The 20,883-nt window shown below is 34.3% G+C and overlaps 1 protein-coding gene across 2 annotated transcripts in view; it reads right to left on the bottom strand.

Annotated features, from left to right (window-relative positions):
- MYO6 (myosin VI) overlaps positions 1 to 20,883 on the bottom strand; it is a 101,820-nt gene that overhangs the window by 7,028 nt on the left and 73,909 nt on the right. The window contains exons 20-31 of one of the 2 annotated variants that reach the window (XM_041477475.1): positions 20,273 to 20,366; positions 18,770 to 18,900; positions 18,580 to 18,657; positions 17,530 to 17,659; positions 16,126 to 16,216; positions 14,764 to 14,914; positions 13,161 to 13,369; positions 12,690 to 12,768; positions 10,805 to 10,965; positions 3,720 to 3,823; positions 2,343 to 2,474; positions 114 to 140 (exon numbers count right to left, since the gene is read on the bottom strand). In XM_041477475.1, coding sequence (XP_041333409.1) covers positions 114 to 140; positions 2,343 to 2,474; positions 3,720 to 3,823; positions 10,805 to 10,965; positions 12,690 to 12,768; positions 13,161 to 13,369; positions 14,764 to 14,914; positions 16,126 to 16,216; positions 17,530 to 17,659; positions 18,580 to 18,657; positions 18,770 to 18,900; positions 20,273 to 20,366 — 1,387 coding nt within the window. The remainder of the gene's footprint in view (positions 1 to 113; positions 141 to 2,342; positions 2,475 to 3,719; positions 3,824 to 10,804; positions 10,966 to 12,689; positions 12,769 to 13,160; positions 13,370 to 14,763; positions 14,915 to 16,125; positions 16,217 to 17,529; positions 17,660 to 18,579; positions 18,658 to 18,769; positions 18,901 to 20,272; positions 20,367 to 20,883) is intronic. The other variant, XM_041477476.1, reaches the window with a different exon arrangement.

The raw sequence follows: 20,883 nt of genomic DNA, 5'->3' as shown, positions 1-20,883 counted from the left end.
ATTTAACTTCTATGTACATGTGTAGCAAAACACTGGATCAATCAACGTTAGTATAGAGCTCTCAAGTGTTCCTATTCTTCAAAGTTAGCTTAAACAACTGTCTCCTCACTTACTTGAGTTGCTCATAAATGGTGCAAAATCTGTGAACAAATATTACATGTTGAACAAAACATGGAAGTGCTGATCATTTATAAGTTATGGTTTCATTACAACATCAACATTTTTCACCAATGCTGATAACAGAAAAATGGGAATTCTAGTTATGACATAAATGCAGATTCTAAGTATTTCTACTCATGTTCTACTTCTATTTTCATTGGGATTAAACCTCAAAATTAATCACCTTAATAATTCGCCATTCCTGTTACAAAGCTTCAGCGGTATACATGCTAAGCACAAATTGCTCTGACAAATCTGCTAGTTAATTAATGTAGTACTTTTCTTTTTTGACATTTCCGCTACAAAAAAAACTTCCAGACCTCTGTCAATACCAATAGTAATATACAAACCAGTGCCTAGCTGCTATACTGAATGCTGAATATATGAATTTAAATAAAGGATACTTATAAAACTACTTTAAAAGATACTGTAAATTACATTAAATCAATGAAGAGATGTAAAGAAAAAACTACATCACTTGAAGCACACATCCACTGACACCAGAAAGACTTTTAGCTTAAACACCTAAGAAATCAGAATTTCTTCTTACTACCTTCTCAGATGACTAAAATATATATATATATATATATATATATATATATATATATATGTGAAATGCTCATGTGGTATAATTATTTGCAATGAAAGAATTATACTGGCATTAACATTAAGAGTCTCTAAAGGTCACTATCAATTTCTTCTTAACTGGATGGTTCTCTTATTCCAAAATATTATGCCATATTTCAATGAAGCTAAATAAATACAATTAAAAACACTGAAAAGAATGTAGCAAATGTCTGAATAAAAGTGATAAGAATATTAACATATTCTTTGTGTGCAAAAATCCAAAGATCATCTGCTCTTTGATATTTCCCATCAGCAATACTGGGTATAAATATTTTACCCATTTAGCTCCAGAGAGAATGTTCAAAGCAATTTACCACTTTGCAGCAGTGCTTCAAATGCCTTTTCCTGCCATTTCATAAACTTTATAAGCACCTAAAACCACATTTCAGACACAAGGACACCTCCTTTGATGGGTCTTGATAATATCTTTGATAATATCTTCTCCAGGGGCCCAAATTTTGCCTGCCACATATCCATATTCAAATTCCCTGAGAACCTCAAACTCAGGTAATGCTCAAGCAATGCATAACTCAAGTAAATGAATCAAGGGGAAGGAGGTGCCTTTGCACATGGACTGAGATTACCTAGGGCACCTGGATTCCCTGGGATGTTTATACCCCATGTCCCAGGACAATGCCTTCACCTCAGGCTCATGTGACTTTGGGGAGAGCACTTTCTCTCCATCTTCCCTTTCCTTTGTCTCTCCCATGAACTGTGTGGCAGGAACACAAATATCAAATACCATGGAACCAAAAGACAAAAGGAATGATCTGACTAAATTATTCCATGGATTTACTTTGATTCTATAAATTTCTTAGATTCTTTTTATACAGACGATCACTAGACTTTTGAGGTGGGATGTTGGGAAAAGAGTAACAGTCCACTCTGTAAATATCACTCTGGAAAGCAGGTATGGAATTTTCAGGTCTGGCACTCTTAAACTCCCACATTTTATTGATGAATGCAAAAGAAACTTACTCTGATTAGCATGTTGCTTTGTCAATAAACACCAGCCTGCGAAATCAGTAGAATGAGGGGTCGAAATAGAAAACAGGGTCTACGCAAAATCTGTCACCCCATGAGCCAAAATTGTAGTATCAACACTCAGATTTTTTAAAAGTGAATGTAACATGATATATGTAAGCAGTGATGTAAATGACAGAATTAGTAGCACCTTCTGAAAGTATCTACATCTATGTCTACATGGCTATATGTTATGAAATATTAAAGCAGCACAGCAATGAACATTTAACAAAAATACCAGCACCTGCATCAGTAGATCAAAAACTCTTTTTAAAAGATGTCAGATGGATGTGAGAAAAGGTTTTAAGAGAGAGCTGTTCAGCATAAGTAGCTGGGTCTACTAAAAGTGTTTTAATTTCTGTGAAGAATTTGCAAGTTTCAGTATTTCCAAAATATTTACCTTAAATCAACATAAAACCCTCCTAAAAACTCCAAGTTTCTTCAACCTAGCAAACCCAAAATCCATTTCAGAAATGTTCTCTTTAGAATATTATCACCAAAACTACTATAAACACAAAATTATCTCTCCTCACCATAGTCTGTGACTGATTTGGGAGCACGCTGTTCTGTTTCTGCATTGCGTTTCTTATTCTTGGATTTCCAAGCATGATACACCTTTAGCCTTCGGTGGAACTCTTCTCTGCAAGCTGCCAAGAGTTCAATATCTATGCCCAAAAAAGGAGGAGGGGAAGGCATGAATGAGAAAAGTCAGAAAAATTATTTATTAAATGCTTTTCTATATTGGTAAGATATATGATTGGAGATCAAGTTGTGACACTAATATGATAAAATGTAGTATGAAAACCTCTCACTCTCTGAAGCACAGAGCCTGTGTTTTATGGCCCAAGAAGTCCCTGAGAGTTTGATGAATCCTTTTCTGCTTCAGAGTAAAGGCAGTCCCCAAAGTAGCTGTTGTACTGGGACATTTGGAGCAGTAAAATGCTAATTTTGTAAAATATTTCTGTTGACAGTATCACAATGCAAGCAGCACAGAAACAAATTCTAAAAAAAGATTAAATTGCACTGCTGAACATTATTTTTGCAACCAAAAAAAAAGAAAAAAAGAAATTTGACTGCTTAAATTTGCATTCTTTTTTCATATATGTATTTTAGTTTTTCTGAATTTCATTATGTTAAGAGATTGAATGATGACAAGGCTTTTTCATTAGATATCTCAGAGTATCCAAGTTGGCTTCACGAGGAAAGAAATCCACTTATTACTGCACCATCTACATAGCTGAAAACATTGCTCCAGTCTTGCATATGTAAAAACACTAAAAGAGAAATGAGTTAGTTTCCAATTTCTACATCCAGGAAGAAATTCTGAGTGATCTTAAATCACAAATTAACCAACTGCTTTCAATAAGAAGCAGGAAGAAACAGTAATATCTAAAAGAGGAACAATTCTTATCTGCTTCTATCTTCACAGCATTGAGGCCAAAGTGATTAGTGCCCTACTGTAAGCTTCCAAAAAGAAGCTACACATTTTGAAAATTAAAGAATAATAGGAATATCTAAGACAACATATTTTTGCTTTCTTTGTGATCTGGTGATAGCAAAAAAATTCTTAGTCCATGAAAATTCTAGGTAAAGCATAATAACTACTATTCCCTCTGTGGAAGTACATCAAACTGAGTGAACTTAATTAAGAAGCTATAACATGCATTTTATGGCCCAAGATGTTTATTATCATAAAAATATAATCCCTAAAAGACATAACAATGAAATTATGTTTTCTTAATATGGAAATAGCTTTGTGTATGGTTCTTTTGGGGGTAAGAGAACTTTTTTTAATTAATTTGTTATTCACTCAAACTTATGTAAACTTTCAATCTTTGTTATAGGAAGAAAGTAACACTTTTCATATAACTACAACTTGAAGTCGTTCTCAGAAAAAAAAAAACACTTACCACAGGATGTGTTGATTGTATCACGAAGCTCTGCATATTTCCACTTGCTGAGATCATGCTTCTTAGTACCAGCAGCAGCTTTTGTGGCTTGCACTGCAGGACCCCTGCAATTATTTTTAAAATATATACGTATTTTTTCAAGTATTAAACAGGAATTGTTTTAAGAAGAGGAAGAGATCCCATAATCAACAATGTATCATATTTATTACCACACAGAATTCTAAAGACAAAATACCAAAATATTATCAAGATGTTCAAATTATTAAGAGAAAATGAAGCTATACGTTATGCACAAAATCATATAATAATCTGATTGGCCTCCTAAAGATTAAAAGGAATCGTCATTAATAATGTTCATGTGTGGAAAGACACATGTTCTGTGTATCTCATCCCACACTGATATAAGTTTTACTTAGAGCCAACCAAGATGCAGAAAACAAAGACTGACAGTAGACATTTTTAGTTCCATTCAAAAAACAGACAAGGAAAAATATTCCTGAAGTAGAACAAGGAGAAGGAAGAAAAGGCATTTCCTCTGCTATTTAAAATTGGTCTAGGACAAAATCCTTGTTCCTAACCTTGAGAAAATATTCTGTCTTTGACCAAAACCTAACTTGAGAGAAGAAGCCAAATTAATTCTATATTGGCTATCTAATAACAGCAATATTTATTCAGGGGTTGGGGTTGATATTGACCATCAAGAAATATCAAGGCAAAAAAGACCACTCGGACTAAAGGCTGACCAGTAAAAAAAGACTCATTGAAACCCAGTGTTTTACAAAGGCAAAAGTTCTTCACCATGTAGGTAATACACAAGTAAGTCAACAGCAAATGCAAGTGAGAAATTATTACTAAAATCTCAATCATCTTTAGGAAAATGTACAAGGTTTCCATGTACAAAACAAACATTAGATATAAACATAAGCCTAAATTTCTTTTTTTCCCCAACAAATGCGGTATGGATAAGTGGAAGAACCTTCCCTCAGGAACAGCAAACTTCCCGTGGATTATTTGCTTATAAAATAAATTCAAAACACTGCAACGTTCAGTGATGATCAGCGCACCTTTCAAACACTAAGGAATTCAAGAGCAGACACATGATTTTACCAGCCTCTGCTCATGAATGAGAAAAAAAAAATGAATTCTTTCAGGATCTAAGGGAATTTGTTTAAAAGAAACTAGATCTTTAAGAAGGTAGCAAAGTTCTTGATGCAATAAGAAAAAAACAGGCCTTTTTCTTGGAACGTCTGTTTGTGCAGCAATATCTTTGTGGGACAGGCACACTATTAATAGGTATAATCTAACGAATATTACTTTAACATTTATTTTTCCATAAAGGTCTCCTGTGGTACTGTGAAGTTTTATGTTTATTTTCCTTTTTTAATTAGAAGCCTATAAAAGCTATTATAACCTGAAGTTTTTTTTCTTTATGCAGATACAGCAGTTTTAAAAGCAGAGATAACAAATGCAATTTAAATTTCATTGAATAAACCTAACATTCTTCTTAATAACAACTGAACCATCTCTTCAGTATAATTAAAACTACAGAATCTTACTGTTGGAGTAGCAGCTTAATGCCTACTCATACTACTAATTCGAGTCCACACGCAGCTTCCAGTTGGAGTGTGAGAAGTCAGACTTAAAAAATTAACTCTGACTTAGAACTACTCATGACTGTAAAACAAATAACTGGACAAACTTCTTCAAACATATACTTTAATATTTTGTTTTTATTGGCATACTTGTAGGACATTAAGGATTCCTGATAAATAATTTACACTGCCTGGTGTCTAACCTTCTTGAACCTAATTTGACAAATCCTAAGGATTTTCCTTATTTAGCAACCTTACCCACCACTCTAAGAGTTTGCTGCCTAATTTAGCACAGCAGAACTAGGCTGTACCCTCTCTGGTTAAACTAGTAATCTTTAAGAATGCTTATCCAATTGAATGGCTTAGTCTTTCTATTAGGGTACTGCTCTGCACTCTGAACATCACTTGCTTGTTTTCTACATGACTTCAATCATAACAGCCTGGCAGTAAGAGGACATTAAATCTTCACTGCTCCATATGAGAGTTATATATCATAAACAGTATTTTCAGATTAAAAATACAAAAGATCAGTCTCATGTCAAAAGTTACCAGTGTATGAAAAGTGAGACACATTTAGTTAAACAAGCAGATACTGAGAGGTATTGCATTTTGAATTCAACCAGAACACAGAGCCTCTGATTTTGCCCCAAAATTTTTCCATCTTTTTGTACATTAAAAATTGGCCACTGTCATTGGAACCGTGTCAATATATGCAGTACAATATGGCCATTTAAATTCACATGCTACCCTAATTACATATTATGTGGTTTATTTCTTTCTTAAAATAACACTGCAGGAGAAAAATTTAGTTACTAGCTGCATTCCAATGCATGATACCGCTAGGAAATCCATCAAACATGAGACTGATCATCTTCAGACTATATATACATACTTTAGTAACTTGTTAAACAACAGATTCACTTCCAAAACCTCTAAACATATTTTCTTCTTCTGTAAGCTTCATAAAATCAATGTCAAAGGTAATTTCTGCCCTCAAGTTGCAGAAAACACTTTCTAATTACTTGCTGATATGGAAGACAATCACAAAAATTTCTTTGAACAGAGTATCGGTATTTTACCAACTCGTATATTCAAGACCAAAACCTGTATTTATCTTTCCTTCTGCATTGTGCATAAAATCTTGCATCACCATTCAAGAAATATCAGAAGGGGATTTTGTTTGGATATCTTAAGAGGGTTTTTAATACGGTCTTAACATGGAAATTTTCAAAAAGGCTTTTAAGGGAACTCTAATTAAAATACTTCCTTATTAAATGCACCGACAGTTACATTACTGTTAAAAGACTTCATTAACTTTGCGGTGAATCTGTAGAAATATGCCTTTAAAAGATGTGGAGCCTTGTGTTCTGTTTACCACAAAGGTGAGAGGAGAAGAAAGCTGGAGAAGCATTAACAAAATTACAGAAAATTACAGGGTACGTGAACGATTCCTATTCTTTTTCAATATAATCAATTAAAATAGCAAAGAAATAATTGCTGAAAAATGGTAAACATAATTAATCTGAAATAAATAATTTACTTATCTGCTTATGACTTGAAAAAAAACCCAGATTCCGTAACTTTTAATTCCATAATAATTCAACCCATTTCATGCGTGATTTGGTTTTATAAAATTATTGATTCACTGGTGTTATACCTTCTCACCTACCTAGACAATATTTCTGACATTTCTGTGGCCATTTGTTCCCTACAAGAAAATTGGTAAATGAGCACAAACCAAATATATGGAAATAAAAACAGCTTTTATAACTGTGAAAGTGTCTTGACAATCAAACTGAAGTAAAATGAAGTGCACAGGAAATGGCTACTTATTTTTAATTATTTCTATTCAGACACACACACAAACATACATATATACATATATACACACACACACGGGGTCCTGATTCTGTAAAGAGCAATAAATCGCACAGGGCAGTGAAAAATGGATGGTATGTAAAAAACTTTACAGCAATTATAAAATAATTTCTGAACAGATGTTATTTGGTATATTTGATTATTAAAGGGCTTGTTAGACATAAGCAGAGTAGTGAATATAAGGTATTACAAACTGATTTAGACATTACAGATGCATATTAACAAAGATTACTGTGGGGTATTAGTATATAAGAGGACAATATCAATTTCTTTTGATTAATTAGTGCGGCTTTTATCTATTAGAGCATTCAAATGGAAAAAAATGCCATACGCAGTCATTTGTGGCTTTGTTCCATTGGCTCTGCAAATAGAAGACATTTCATGTTAGACAGACTACTGCCTAGTTAATATTCTAATAATATGAAGCAAGAAAAGGTGGGCCATAGCATTTCCTACTCTCTCACGTCTTCTTTATTACCTTATTAATTTTTTTATTATTATTTTTAGCTGATTATATAGACTTCTTTGTCCCTCGCAAACTCTCTCATTCAATTATGACTTAAATTATAATCTGGGAAAAAAATAATGTACAAGTGAAAGCTTCCCTCAGCCTTTCTCTCCTGTCCAATCTTTCAAAATCAGAGACTTTGAGACATGCTGCTGATCTATTTCAGGCTTGGATAAGCCCATCAGGAGAAATAACAGCAATCTTCCTGTGGCTACTCTGGGCTCAGGATGGGTGCTTCTTCATTGCAAGCTGTGAACAGACCCCAAGTCCAACTGCCATACTGGCAACCCACAGCAGATGCACAGCAGATGCACACATGTAGCACTAACCATGCTACATTAGGACTTTTTTGGGTTGTTTCAATGCAAAACCCAGAACAGATACACTCACAACACTCTCTAATAGAGACTAGCTTCTTTTGGTGTTATATGACATACTATATGTTTCGATAAGCAACATAAAAAATATTGCCCAGTTGGAAGCAGATACCTATTATTTAAATTATATTTTTACTTAAGTGCTAATTACTACCATTAATTTACCCCTGGGTGCAGTAAATCACATATTACACATCCTTTCAAAATGTGGATGAGTAGTAAAATTGGATAAAGCCAGCAGATCCAGCACAGAATAAACACATGAAAATGCTAGATCTGTTGCCAGAACAAACAACTTTTCTTCTTTGATAGAAGCCAACAAATACATTTTTCAAGGAAACTGCTAACACTTATGCACCTTGAAATATCTATGAATGTTATGAAAGTGAATACAGCAAGGTATTGTGAAAAAAAATAAATTACAGGCACTCATGTTCAAATATGACAACAAAAAAGTGTCACATATTTCTTAAAACTGAGCACATAAAATCACCTTTTTCTTTCTCTTTTCACTCCACAGCTACAACCATACAATGGGAAATGCCCTTTTATTCATGCCAATATGTAAGCATGAAACCATTTTTTACAAAACTGTGTGAAAACACTGCAAAAGCAGTACACTGCATGCATTCAGTATGAAGTCACACATGCTTTATCTTTACAGCAAAATTTAACAGGGAAATATATAGAAATAGAAAAGTCAGTGATTTTAGCGTATCACATGCTAATATGTCAGTCTTAAATTTAAAAGACCATAGACTATAACTTCTTTAGACTCTAGCAAAATTTTGATTGATATAATAAAAAAAAAGTCCTGATTGATATAATATAAAACAATTAATTATCAAATTACATAATTTATTCTAACCAACTGTTTTCATTTCACTGAATTTCTATAGTTACCTTTAAGGCAACTCCTGAAATTATGTGAAAATCCTCTGATTTCAGTAGAAGATACTGAGGCCTGGGTAATGTTTTAGTTTGATTTTAAACAAACCAAAATAAAATAAAATATTAAATTAAAAGCATTCTATTCAGGTTTTGAATGTGAGAGCAACTATTTGAAGTAGACTTTAGAAACAAGGGAAAAAAATTTGCGAATGAGATAAAGATCTCATATAAGCAGAAAAATCTATCACTTCTTTTCTAGATTTAGGTATTATCTTGCTCAAGAAATTATTTCCATCACTATGCTAATGTGTTCAGCCCATTTCAGCATTTTCCAATCACTCAGAATGGTCTTCAGTCTCCCACCAGCTACACAGCAGAACTGTGCTAGCTACACATCAGAGAGAAACTGGCAGTCAAAGAGTTATGATGACAATTAGTTGAAAATCCATTCTGGGATTATGCAAGACAGACCAATGCCAAAGTGACCTATGAACAGCAGGAAATAGAGTGGAGAGTAGAACTTCACTGACAGAAAAGTTACTGAATTCTCTGAGCTCTTGTCTATTGCCTCCCTTCTTTCATATTTAAGAGAACTCCGCCAGGTTGCAACACTAGTGATTTTGTGTTTATCTTCAAAGTATTGCACCAAAATCCAGACAGGGAAAGTGGTGAGGCACTGGAAAAGGCTTCCCATGGAAGCTGTGGCTGCCCTATCTCTGAAGGCATATAAGACCAGCTTGGATAGGGCCTACCTAGTCTAGTGGAAGGTGTCCTTGACCATGACAGGGGGGTGGAACAAGATAATCTTCAAGGTCCCCTTCCAACCCAAACCATTCTGATTCTGCGAATGGAGCATGTCAGTCTCATCAGAGACAATATAACAGCTATTGTAGAACTGAGGGAAAAAACCACAACTATTTCAGTGGACCTATCTAAAAGTCAGTACTGAACGTGATAAAAAATTACCCACCTATCTCAAGCAGTCATACAGCTATTAAAAAAAAAGTATACATCTAGATGAAATTTGGGTAGTAAAAGAAACACATCTGGGAGCTTGAAATTCCATGGCAACATAGGGGATTTTCTTGCACTCATTTCAACAACAAACTGAGCAGGGTCATACTAACGAAGTCACCAATAATGTTCATAGGTGCCTTTATGCAACCTGACCAGTAAGTACCATTTTTACTGGAACTTCTAAGTTGCTTCTAAGGCATCACCTTTTACACAAGAAGAGCTCTTTCTTGCAGACAGGAAGTGTGGTTCTGTGTATCCAAAGTTAAGTTCTTCTTATTGCAAACAAGACTAACACTTAACATTTGAACCCATCTATGTCAGATATTTTCATTCCACTTGAAAAAAAACTTACCAGTCAGGGCCCAAAAATTACTTTTATTTCTGCGAAGAGGGCTTCTTGTTTAAAAAAAATCTCACACAAATTCACTGTACAAATAGAACCACCAAGTCCTAGCAAAGATGTATTTTATTATTACTTACCACTGAAAAAAATTCTGTTCCCTACTTTAAATGAGTTATAAAAATCAGAATTCTAAGTTTGCCAACCTTGTTAGAATTCAAAAAAAGAACTGCAGTCATATCCACAAGCACCTACAAAATTACTGATGTCGAAAGACGCAAAATGAAGAAAGTCTAAGAAAAAGCAATCTACTTCTAACAAATTTCAAAATTTAATTTGAAAAACATTCTAACACACTGACTTAGAAGCTTCATTTCATGAACACGAAGTTCCATAAACCCAACAACAGCAGTCTTCTCAAAGGGATCAGGATATGGAGAAAAAACCTACAGAGAAGAAAACGTAACTCCTTAACTCCATACCTGCGCAAACCTAAATCGAGCTGAGCTTCATCACTGATGAGTTCTGCCTCGCTCTGGGCAATTCTCATTGCAAGCTCATGGTCACGACGCTCCTGTTCAAGCACTGCCTGGTGCTGGGTTTCCTCCTCTCGTTCTCTAGCTAGCTGAGCCTCAATTTCAGCCTGTTTTAGAATAAGACACCGTTAGCCTTGCCCAATAAAAACCAAAATGCTACATAAGCAATATTAGAAAAAAAATGCTATGTTGTATATTAGCTTTTGAAAACATGTACAAGTTTACAGAACTGAAAAATTAACAGCATTAGTATTTAGTTTAACCCAAGAAAAATGAAGCACTTACAAACTGAATATTGGTTTTCATATAGTTTATCAAATATTGTGTACCACTTATATTACCTTTTTTTATAAAGTGACAAGTAGTTATTATTTCTTTTTTTTAAATATATGAAGTATTTTGTTCTGTATTATAAAAATTAGTGTTCAGTTTATTAAAACTCAAATGAAACAGAGACTATGGCTACTCCTCCATAGCACTAACACAATACTTCCTTGATATTCTGCTCTTGGCATCACAGGACTTTGCAATAGGCAGCACTTTGGATACAGGTCTGTAATTCATTTTGAAAAGGCATTAAGACAGACACTGGTATTCTCTATGGAACTGATCTAACTTTGAATTTAAGCAAATGGTAAAACTTCCAACTTAGTGCAGTGCAGGAGCAATTCAAATATACTGCCTCAGCAGAGCCAAACAGCAGCAGCAGTTTACCATCATTACTCCACAAAAAGCCTTGCACACACAGTAAATAAAACAGGACCATCCAATTCATACCTTCAAAAGGCACATGCACCAAGTTTTAGCATGCCCAAGAATTAACAAAGGAAACAAAGCTGCCCCCCACTCATCATTGTGAAGTTGCACCACTAAAACACTAAAAACAGTACAGTGACACCAGTGACTTTACCCTATAAATCTCATCTTAGATTAGCTGATAAAACAAACTACCAGGAGGAAAGACAATGAGAAATTAACTGTATGTGGGAGAATGAAGCACCCTACAGGATTATGTATCCTCTTGGATCCAAACACAGCATTTTAAAGTAAAAACATAAATCACATTCTGCATTGCAGATATCCACAGCTCAGAAACCAAAAGACAAGAAACATTGATAAAGACAATCATTATAAATGTTCTTTTTCTCATAAGAGTGCTATTCCAGGTCACCCAAGCAATCTCCAGCAAAAAAGGAAAAGAGGGATATAGGGGCCAAACTCTCAGAAGGAGAGCTCATTATGAAATCAGTAAGAATTGCCATAAATCAAGGTGGAGGAGTGGCGTTCGAGCTGCATGTATTTAGTGTACATGAATGTTGCCAAAGGAGCTACCAAGGACAGTCCTGCATCCTCTCATTATTACCAATGTTCTGTAAGTGTTTGCACTTAAGCAAGTAAACAACACAGACCAAGTCGAGATATGAATTTAGTAAAAAAATACCAAACTTGCCTGACATGGATCATGCAGAAAACCTTCAAAGGCTAAACTAGGATTCTCCAATGTTGCATATTTTTTAAATAAATTTTAAAACCCTTTAAAAAAAGATGCACCTCCACTCAGAATACCTGAAGTTGCATGGGAACTAGAAATAGGTGATCCATCTTGGGATGCCCTAAACATGACATTTGCCTTATATTTCCTAATAAAGCAACACTGGTGAATGACTCTGAGAAATGCATTTATAGAAAGAAGCCATTAGACTCAGTGGAGAACATAAGCTACAAAAAACATTTATAAATAATACATGAATACAAGAAAACAAACACACAACCCCAAAACCACCACAACAACAAGAAATGCCCCAAAGCCACACACAGCTAAATCATTAACCTGAATACGCTTTTCTTCCTCTTCCCTCTTTTTTCTCTCTTCCTCTTCCTGTTTTCTCTTTGCCTCAATCTCAGATTTCCTATTACATAAGAGGAGAAGGAAATGAAAATGTGTTATTATGACACAAGTGAACAAGAAATAAATACCTTTAATATTTGTAAGAAACACAAAGACTCTTTCATAAAACTGAATGGTAATCCACAAATCAGTACAGTCCTGATGACAGGATACTACATGTAAGTAATGAAATTTTTCAAGTTCATCTGTATTTCCAGCTGCATCCTTTTTTCCATATGCTCTTCTGACACTTGCCTTATAAATCACTGGGAAAGGAAATGCTTCAACACTGCAGAGAACACCCGGAATACAACCCAAGTGACTCTCTAAGTGAGAGTATATCAAAAAGGACTTCATTAAAGAGCCATTTCTGTTCTCTTCTCATTCTGTAACTTATTCAAATTCAAGACTCACAGGCGTCTTTCCTGTTCTTCCTTCCTTCGTTTTTGGTCTTCCTCTTCACGTCTCCTTCTTTCTTTTTCCATTTCCTCCTGGATGCGTCGTAGCCTCTCTGCTTCATCTTCTTGCTGCTTCTTCTTTTGCAGTGCATTCAGAAGCTGCTCTGAGCTTTTAACTAAAGCATCATATTCTATCTGTATCTGTTCTCTAGTCATTATAGTGGTCTGCAAAAATAATAAGGGGGAAATTCTTTTTTATTTGTACTTCACTTTTGAAGCATATACTAAAAAAAAATTAAGTGAAATGAGATCACTGAGCACTATACATAAATCATATATACACCTCAGGGCTGGGAAGCTTAAGTCCATTCTTCCCTTTCTTTCTAAAATCCTGAGGACTCATTCCTCTCCCCTCTCCTATAAAACCATACAAAGTCATCTCCATATTATTACTGAAATTAATTTATTTTCAAAACATATCTTCATATTTTAAATCTTGCCATTTTAAGCAACAGAAATTAATTCTTAACATGCTAGGATGGAAATTAAGGCCTTCCCATGTGTATTTTGAATTGTATTCTTATCTTCTTTAGTGGTTATTTACAGCTCTGCTTTTATGTCATAGCACAAAATAGTGTTTCTTAATATTTCTGCCAGCACTCAGAAGAAATACTGCACTGTGTTGTGACTCACTTTTTCTAAAATGTTATTAGTAACAAATTAGAGGTTAAAAATGCTTCAGAAATAGCCTTTGCTAGACACGTTTTCAAACCTTATTGACAGGTACAATTTGATTTCATTTTACAATTCACATCTTACTAATAAACTGCAATATGGTGGGTGTGCTGACCTTTTCTGATAGTGTATCATGATGATAATCAAATTATATCATTTTTATTAGAAAAGAGAACCCTAAGTTGACAGGTTAACTCTACCATCTTTTCAACAGTGATTTTAAATAGAGAAGTCTTAATATGGTACACTCAGGAAGCTAGATTATTGCATGAAACAGGAATTCAAGAAACTAAATTTTTTCTAACATTAATAAATGCCAGTGTGCTTTCATTTTGTCTTTGTGCTTCTGTGGTAAAAACACAAGTGAAAGAGAGGACTACAGACATGAAACATAATCAGCAAGCTGAATTCTTTTACTACCAAGTCTGAAAAACCTCATAACTGCAAATGTCTTTACACCATAATAAATGTCTTTATTGTGTGATAAATGCCTTGTTTCAGTCCTTATTAAGTTAAAATATTGGTAATGTTAATTGGTATTCTGATAATGGTAATAATGGTAATTGGTATTCCAATAATGAAAGCAACAAACAAATTATTGAAACACTTGTCTCATATTATCAACATGCATTTTTTCTTTAAAACCTTCAGTGCCAATTTTGACATGGAGATACCAAAGTCTAGAAATGTGCACCTATTTTCAGGATTCACTTCAGTCATATTTACAAATAATTTTAAACAGGAATTACCCAATGACTGAAAATTAAGACCACTATATTGAAGTATATTTTCTATTAAGAAAAATGCATTGGCCTTCTCCTTTAAATGAAGCTTTTAAAATATTCCAATACCAAGATGCAATTTCTCTCATTATTATCACATACCTTAATTTTGGTCATTGAAGCATCAATAGAATCCTCCAACTCCTTGACCTGCTTGCTTGTCTCTGCTTTCCCCTCCTTCAGAGCACTTACTACTTCATTAAATTTATCAAGTCTCTTCTTCAGTGTACGTACTTTTATCAGGCCATCAATGCTGTGAAGGTAAGACAGCTTATTTGCTTAATTGAAATTTTTGGAGGGTGGTATTTTAAAACTCCACTAGTCACTCATGTAAAAAAAATAGACAGGGAGAGACGTTATGCCTTCTGACAAAACTCACCCTCTTTTTTGAAATTCAAACATTATCACATCAAGTAACTAAGCAATGGAGCCTTTTCCAAGCAGTAAGTAAAATTACTTAGCAAACAGTGACTCAAAATGGAAAAATGTATTATTATTTTGAGAATTAATTTGGGTTGTTTTGTTTGCTTCCACAATAATAAATCATTAGTATCCAGTAGAGGATTTTAACTGGAAGGGATAAAGGCTGAGTAGTGCTACTTATTCAAAGAGCCATAATGGAATGAATCAGATAAAACTCAACTACACAGCATTACACCCCAGAATGAACAGTCATTACACTCCAAAGGAGTGAGAAAACAAGGCTGGGGAAGAGTTCAGGAAAAATCAAGAGTTTTTTTTTAAGAACCACTATTGAAGGTCCCACACAGAAGTTACAACTCTGAAGACCATCTCCTAAACAGAAATCACTGTACTGGGATTTGTAAATCAACACACAAAAGTAGAAATTAAATCAAATCATTAAAGATGAGCACCAACTAGCTCAAAAATTTTAAAAATGTCAGAAATGCCAAGATTCAAAATGAAACATAACTTTCAAAGGATGTAAAAGAACTTATCAGAAGCCAACAACAACAACAGAGTTGCATCTCTGTCAAAGAACATTAAGGTGTCACCAGAGCTTAATTATTGAAGTAGTTTTTCCATCAGTGTTCTCTCCAATCAGATAATGGAATTAATTTCAAGAGGAGACAAGACATTTATTAATTCTAAGAAAAAATGAAATGGAGCCTATAAAGGAAGGTGTGAATGGGTAAAGGACAACAATTAATGAGCTTAAATTAAATTAGACAGACTTAATAAAAAATTTCTAAAAACAAGGTTGTCACTGAAGGATTTCATGAACAAAGAGCTAAAGAAACATCTGTAGAAAAGGCTCAGATTTAGTCTATTCATCCTTGGGAAAGAGTGAAGGAACACAGAACTCCTCAGTCTCCTTCAATTGTACTTTGCATCATTCTATGCCTTCGGACAGATTTAGTTAAATAAAGTAAACCTCTTCTTACAGTCACTAGAAAATATAATTTAAAACATATTTTCTTCAAACAAGGAATATCTTCTTACCGTGGTTTGTGCTTTCTCTTGCAAAGCCACATACGAATAGTCTTTTGTATTTTAATGCAGGCACTGGCTCGATATTTTATCTTATTTTTCACTGTAAGCACACAGAAGATAGAATCTTAATGTTTTATACAGTTTAATACAACTTCTATCTTCCTTACACATTTGATGTCTCACAACTGTATGCAGACTATGTGTGCTTGAGAGCTTTTTCTATATTGGAACCACAACATTGAAGAAACAGCTTCCCACCCAAATCCAACAGGAACAATGAAACGTGTGCACACTCACACACCCCTCCAGATTCACAGATACCAGTAAATTTTGTTAAAAGTCACAGGCTCTAGCAAGCAGGAAACACTCAGCTTGAAGTCTTAGTCCTGTGTTGAAGAGTAATCCAGTATCTGCTAGAGATAATAAAGTGGCTGCAACACACTGAGCATTTCTGTGCAATACTGGAATGAAAAAAAAACCCACAGAACAAAAGCTCTAGCTTTTGTTCTAATACAGTCTTCATCTAAAGACTCTAACTAAATGATTGAGACCAGGAGGCAAGTTAAACAGAATCAAGGCATTGGCACATGCATGTGTGCTGAGTATTTTATAAGTGCAACCATAAATGAGTTTTTACAGATTTACTAGAGAAAATGTAGATGCCTGTGCATCCAGACTGCCTTTAAGACACGGTTTGTAAACACAGTGATATTTAATGTTCATTTATTGGACTTAGGTGGTCACAAAGATGTACTCTACTTCTTGTTTATATGTTTCAACTTTGTACCAGGAATAAAATTAGGTTTAAAGTTCCCATAAAATACCACAAAGAAATAATAATCCATATTATTTCCCTGTGTTTCTATTTTTTACACATGGTGACATACTTTCTGTCCTGTCTTTCTGAAAAAAATAGACTAAATAACATAAATGTCTAGGTCAAAACCAAGATTTTAGTGTTACAATCTCTGATGCTTGAAATCTCATAAGAATCCAGAAATTCTATTTGCTTCACTATAAAAAGCAACAAATAATAATCAATCAGCAACAGACTGTGCTGGCCCAAATGCACAGCCATGTGGCATAAGGCCTTTATGCTTTTCTTCCCCATTCTAATGCAGTTTTCACCCTCCATTGTTATTAGAGATTGCAGACATTCTGCATCAGACACTTCCCCATATCCCAGACAGCTTTTCTGAAGCACACCACAAGTGCCAATCTCTCTTCCATGCCACCTTATTCCTACTCTGCACAGTAAACTTCAAGAAAAATCCCAACAATCTTAAAATCAATTACTCAGACTTCAGTTGTAACCATCTGCTATACATGTCCTCGGCCACGTTTCAAGGTGCTAAGAATTGCTTTGCTGTATTTTAACAAACATTTTGAGTTAATAAAACACAAAACACATACATTTAATCACCGAGAGAGAACACCATTGAACTTTTTTCCAACGACTGCAGATAAGCCAGCGATTCACTCGTTTAACCAGCTCTGCTAAGTGATCCGGATCAGACTTCATTATCTGATCAAACTCTGCAAACTAAATGATAATTAAAACAAGTTTTACTTATTATGAGGACAGAGAGTGTTAGAAATTATTATTTGAGATCATGCTGAATTAAAATTTTTAACATAAACTGTATGTTATTATATCAGCTTTCAACTAAAGTCAGCAGATAAATTTTATTACACTTTATTGTTTAATGAAAAGAGAAATTACAAGTGCAGATTTTTTATATGTTTGTTTTGTGGATGTCCAACACTTGGCCTTTTGAATAATATAACCATTTACTAATCACCAAAAATATTTATTGTCAAAATTTTTAAAAATCAATTGTTTCTCTACATCCTGGAAATGAACTCTGGCGTTTCACAACTTCAATATAAGTAGATGTAATCTAATTATATATCTGTGGAAAAAAATAAAAGCTGAAAGCACTTCTCAATTTTTAACCTTTGTATAAGCTTCCCATTGCAGGCAAGATTTTCTGAAAATCCTGCACTTGCTTTTCAGTAATTATAGGAGAGGAAGAGCATTCTTCTGGGATTACAATAATTTTCCTTTCTCATCATAACAGCTCTCAACTTCATCTCCTTACTCTGAATAGAAGCAGCAATGCTCAGAATCACAGGAAGAGATTTCAGTTATAAACAGATTTTACTAGAAAATACTTCTTGGCTGTGACTTCCTCTTTTTAATAGTCAACATAATTCTTGGAAAACAAACATTGCATTAGAAATACTGTAGCATCAGCAACAAGATTATAAACCCAATTGTATCCGTACAAATTTTGTGGTTTATTCAAAGAAAAGGAACAAAATTATTTATACAAATCCTGGGCAACCTTATTTAGGTTGGCCGCACTTTTGTCAATGTGTTAAACAATGTCACTTTCAAATGTCCTTTCTAACTGAAATTATTCTAAGAATCATAATCATGAACTCCAAGAAAAAGATTACCTTGCCGGGCCTAAAAAACACCTTGGTTAGTCCGAATTTGTAATCATTTTCATTCAGTCCCAGGGCTTTAAATAGGGCCTGAAACACAGAAAACATAAAGGATTATATTCTGCCTCCTTCAAATAAACACAAAAGTGAACATCACAATATATTTTCTCTACTGGACAATACACAAGAATTATTTTCTTACTTTGCAAAAAAGCCTAGGGTCCAGTCGAGCCAATTTTTCAGGCAAGTATTTCTTGTACATATTGTATAGTTCATGAAATGAAGCTCGTGATGGGAAACCACCTTGCATCAAATCCAGAACTGACACCATCCCTAAATTCAGAGACACATACACAAAAGCTGGGATCAGTAATATGCAAATTAAGCAGTGAATTTTATGATAACCAATAGGTTTATGATATAAGACAACATGGGTTTTATATCATAAAGATATAACAACAAATGTCTTAGAGACATTGTTCAGAGACTAAAGCACAAAGTTCAGCTGGGATTTGATCAAGCCTGTAGCACTTTTTGATTATGTGATCAGTCACAAAAAGTTAATACTGAACACATAAGAAAAGCACATAAAGTTTTCTCCCTATTTGAGGGCTAAGTAACACTCAATCATCCATAGGATTTTTCTTCTAATATTTCTTCTAAAACCTTTTTTCTTTTTCAGTAGATTTGACATTTTCATTTTTAAAGGGAAGGAAAAAAAAACCGAACTCCATACACAAACACCAAATAATGCCCAGGCTTTTATTTTTATCATGTGAATGGTATTTGTGAGATGTGGGGCAGATACAACCTCAAATACATAAGCCGTGCTAGAACATTTAGTACACTTGAAATACAAAGTATCAGCTGCTAAGATGTAACTCCAATGTCCTGAATAATGTTACTACATTTTGGCTGCAACAAGGACATCAGTAAAGCCCAGACACTGTCAGTAAGATTCAAATTACTTCAGCAGCACAGGCCATACCAGTTTTTACCCACGACTTTACACAACCCTATCCACAGAGGCTGCAGGTAAGTTTTCAAGTTGGACTTTAACGTGTGGTTGCTGCTGCAAAACTCAATCTTCTGCATACTTGCTTTCAATAGAAATTTAATTTGTTTATACTGTCTTTGTTTTTCAAAAAGATGAGTGGGGCATGAGCAAATAAAGCTGTAAATTTGGAAAGCATATAGCATTTCAAGAATAACAAAGATGCAGCATTTCATCCATGTTAGATGTTCAGCTCCAAATCAAATTAATAGGGATAAAAAGAAACTTTTGAGAAAGTAAACCTGTATAATTAAACTCGATCATAGTATCTATAAAATAAAAGAACACTGGTGTGCTTGAATTATTAGATATCTCAGCTAACACTGACTGCCTCTAAATGCACACAGGAGTTTCTAACACTTCAACTGCCACAGAAATTTAAAACTCTATTGTTCCAGTCTGAACTGGTGCCCTATTAATACTGTGAGCAACTCTTCTTTGCAAGAAGAGTCCTAACACCTAAGATGAATTACTTCTAAAATAAATGCTACATTACTAAAAATCTAAATAGCTGTTTATAAGGCATAAATAACCTACCTTCTAGAAAACAGCAAAGAAACACTGCTTTCATCCCACATATTTCAAACTTAGGGTAATATGTAATCACCACAGTAAAAATCAAAGGGAAGAATACCAGAACACTGACATTACCTGAACACTGAAGCTGAGAGAGGATCTGTCCTCCTTCAAAGTGGTGACTTGTCATCTTTAGATTAGGTTTGATACAGCGAATAAAGCTCGACCCCTATGACCAAAGCAAGAAGTTAGCAAAAACACAGATTTTTAAAATTTATAAAATAACAGTTTATGATTTAAGACTTATGGGTGGGGAGAAGAAAAAGATACAAAACAATAGTATTGTAAAAGAGAAATGCTGACGATATCATAAAATCATAGAATGTTAAGGGGTTGGAATGGGCCTTAAAGATAATCAAGTCCAAGCCCCATTCTTTTTCTGTCATATATCAGTTTTGCACTGTAACCTTGATCTTGATGTAACTAATTTCCATGCTCAAGCTATTAATTGGATCCTCAATTCTGTTGAATTTTTACTCAACTATTCTCCTTAACATGTATACAATCTATGATTTATGACTCTAGATCCTACTACCCTCAATATCTTCCACAGTCACAACACTAAAATGCCCCAGAGTACACATCAGCAAACAGGCTACCAGATTCCTGACATCAGAATCATGCCAGATGAACCTGACCTTCCTTAACTTTTACTTTTTACAACTTCTTTTGGCTCACAGCTTCAG

The sequence above is a fragment of the Pyrgilauda ruficollis genome, unplaced genomic scaffold, assembly GCF_017590135.1.
Source record: "Pyrgilauda ruficollis isolate IOZ18807 unplaced genomic scaffold, ASM1759013v1 scaffold40, whole genome shotgun sequence".
In the NCBI taxonomy this organism is placed as follows: domain Eukaryota; kingdom Metazoa; phylum Chordata; class Aves; order Passeriformes; family Passeridae; genus Pyrgilauda; species Pyrgilauda ruficollis.
The sequence above is the reverse complement of the archived record's forward strand: the minus strand, read 5'-3'. Positions and strand labels throughout refer to the sequence as shown.